Source organism: Trachymyrmex septentrionalis, unplaced genomic scaffold (genome assembly GCF_001594115.1).
Source record: "Trachymyrmex septentrionalis isolate Tsep2-gDNA-1 unplaced genomic scaffold, Tsep1.0 scaffold56, whole genome shotgun sequence".
NCBI lineage: Eukaryota > Metazoa > Arthropoda > Insecta > Hymenoptera > Formicidae > Trachymyrmex > Trachymyrmex septentrionalis.
The window spans coordinates 1,127,546-1,129,291 of record NW_017305735.1 but is presented as its reverse complement, the minus strand read 5'-3'; the positions used below and the strand labels follow the sequence as shown (position 1 = coordinate 1,129,291).

The window sequence follows — 1,746 nt, the reverse complement described above, 5'->3', positions numbered from 1 at the left end:
ATATAATTTTTATATATAGATAAATTTTAATTAATAAAAAACAAATTGAAAGATCTAACATAGAAATCTAACAACAATTAATTGACTTTCTCTAATAACTGAATTTTACATGACAAATACAAACTCCTTTAATGATTTATTACCAACCTTTTAAATTTTTAAATTACCTGAATTTTCATGCTTTAAGTATAATGGATCGACATTAAAAGTTCTGTGTAGCGCTTGACTATTCTTTACCCTGAAACAAATAAATAAAAAGAAAGAATTTATTTAATTTCTATTTAATCTAATCTTGTCTTTAATTGTTAATCTTGTCATTTATATGTATTTACTATTGTTTGATAAACATGGAATATTTAGTATTTCTTTTAGCTTGCTTACATTTTCTGGCACAGTCTATTTATCACAATTATTAGAGAAATGTAAGTGTGCGTTATTATGAAAAATGACTAATCTTTTGTAAAAAGTTTACTAATTAGTTATTCCTAATAATTTTAATAACAATAATAATATATATTCTTTATTGCAGATTTTTTAATACATTTATCAAAAATCATGATCATTATTTTTCAATTTTATTTTGTTTTTATAATTATCGTAATTTTTTATTTACAAAATTTATGCTTTTTAATTTTTATTTTTAGATAATTAGTAATTAATTAAATATGTGCGAAAATTTATTAAATATGTATGTAAATAAAAGATAATATACATTAATAAATACAAACATAAAATGTCATAAATTACGTTACTTAGCACTATCGACTTTAAACGAAATTGAAATAACATTCTGAATCTGAAAGATTATGAACTGTTCGATTGTTGAACGGCCTCGAAAGGAAATTGCGGAAGGAACAAAAAAAGATGACTCTACCTCTACAATCCAACTGCAATAAAACGAAAATTGAACGACAGATAATCTTGAAAGGCACGTGGCTTACTTTCCCAACATTACGATCACGCACAATCAATTATTAATATAATTAATAAAAATTGCTTCTATGGTCAATTTTTCTTACAAATATAATTATAAAATGTAATTTATAAGAATTGTAATTTATAAGAATTGTAATTCGATTTACCTTACGAATTACAATTAAACATAAGTTTAATTATTCCAGTCAAATTTATATTTATTATGTAAACATCTTTTATGCTTGTGAATTAAAAAAATTTATTAACTTTTTAAAACTATTAATTTTTAATCCATAAAAACAGGTTTAATAATAATATTGATTAATCATAATATCATATATATATATATATACATATATATATACCACATAGCTGTACAATCGAAATGGACCATGAGCCATTTGCTAGGATTAAAGGCAATAGAATCAGTGAACTCTACTCCCTGAAGCCAACCTCGAAATTCCGGACATATGAAAGCGCTACCAGCGTAGGCTGCATCAACGTGCAACCATAAACCATTTTGTTGACCTGTAATAATTGCATACAAATTTGCAAACCATTATAATATTTTATGACATACTCCAAAAGAATTAGCAATAATGTTAAAATTGACATTCAAAAGTGTATTCAAATAATAATTTCAAATTTTTGTACTCACATATCGGTCCAATTTCTTTCAGATTATCAAAGGAACATGCACCAGTTGTGCCTAAGGTTGCGCATACCTATACAAATAACAGAGTAGTCTTCTGTATATTGTGTAGAAAAGAACATTTTTTAAATAATTAATTTTTTAATTATACTGAGTTTATAAAAAAAAGTTCTTTGTTT

General features: G+C 23.9%; 1 protein-coding gene across 2 annotated transcripts in view; it reads right to left on the bottom strand.

Annotated features, from left to right (window-relative positions):
• Positions 1 to 1,746, bottom strand: part of LOC108752141 (histidine decarboxylase) — a 17,458-nt gene that overhangs the window by 3,655 nt on the left and 12,057 nt on the right. For both annotated transcript variants that reach the window (XM_018492783.1, XM_018492784.1), the window contains exons 6-8: positions 1,574 to 1,640; positions 1,281 to 1,443; positions 168 to 238 (exon numbers count right to left, since the gene is read on the bottom strand). In XM_018492783.1, coding sequence (XP_018348285.1) covers positions 168 to 238; positions 1,281 to 1,443; positions 1,574 to 1,640 — 301 coding nt within the window. The remainder of the gene's footprint in view (positions 1 to 167; positions 239 to 1,280; positions 1,444 to 1,573; positions 1,641 to 1,746) is intronic.